Below are 964 nucleotides of genomic sequence, written 5' to 3' on the forward strand. Positions count from 1 at the left end.
GCCGCGTTCCTTGTTGAAAATGGTGTGTCGGTGGACTTGGAGCCATTGGCCGTCGCCTTCTTGACGTCGCACGTCGAGGTTGTCGCGGACGCCGACCTCATTGGCGAGTACGGAGCGCACTCGGCTCGAAGCGCCGTGGCCGCTGCGTTTGACGCGCACCTCGACGTTCAGGGCGACCTCCCAGCGTGGCTCGCTGAAGAGAAAGCTCCCCAGCCGTGGCTGTGCGGCCATTTCGTTGCCAAGCCGTTTGCGTTGCTTCTCGAGCGCATGGAAGCGGCACCCGTCGACGACAAGACGGTGCGTCTTCTCTGGCAAACCAAGAGTCTCGTGCAGCCCAAGGGCCCAAGCGACGAGTGGCCGCGGTTCCGGGAGCTCGCCGCGTCGTGTCCGATCTTCCGCGACTGGGCCATGCGGGGTCGAGCGTCCTCGGTCCTCCGCCGCGGCCACGTCAACGTCGACCAAGACAACGGCGGGAGTTATCAATCGCTCATGACCGAGCTGTCGTGACGCACGAAGATCGCAATATACCGTTGTTTGCGTTGTTTGATGTGCGTCAACTGCCGTCCAGCATCCCAACCCCATGCCCTACCCCTGGAATCCATGGCAAGCCCTATATTATCCGAATTTGTTTCCGGATAAGGCAGTCAATCAAACCGCTGCATTGGTTCCGACACTGTGATGACGACCGACAACCGGGGCCCCGTTCTCTTCGTGCTCATCGATGGCCTCGCAGACTGGTCCATCGAGATGGACAAGTACCTCCCTGGCGCCGGCGTGGCAACGCCACTGGCGGCTGCGCGAACGCCAGCCATGGACGCGATCGCGGCTGGCGGCTTGAGCGGCCTCATGGACCCTGTCGAGCCTGGCCTCGCCTGCGGCAGCGACACGGCGCACATGTCCATCTTTGGCTACGACCCGCAAAACAATTACCGCGGGCGCGGCGCCTTCGAGGCGATGGGCGCCG

At 63.2% G+C, this 964-nt stretch overlaps 1 protein-coding gene across 1 annotated transcript; it reads left to right on the forward strand.

Moving 5' to 3' along the window:
- Window positions 1-678: 678 nt before the first annotated feature.
- SPRG_16097 (hypothetical protein) lies at window positions 679-896 on the forward strand (the record flags this gene model as incomplete). Its single annotated transcript, XM_012355365.1, has 1 exon — window positions 679-896. A coding segment is annotated over one exon (218 nt), but the record flags the coding sequence as incomplete, so codon positions are not given.
- Between the last annotated feature and the right edge of the window lie 68 nt (window positions 897-964).

This window comes from Saprolegnia parasitica (genome assembly GCF_000151545.1).
Source record: "Saprolegnia parasitica CBS 223.65 unplaced genomic scaffold supercont2.233, whole genome shotgun sequence".
Lineage (NCBI taxonomy): Eukaryota > Oomycota > Saprolegniomycetes > Saprolegniales > Saprolegniaceae > Saprolegnia > Saprolegnia parasitica.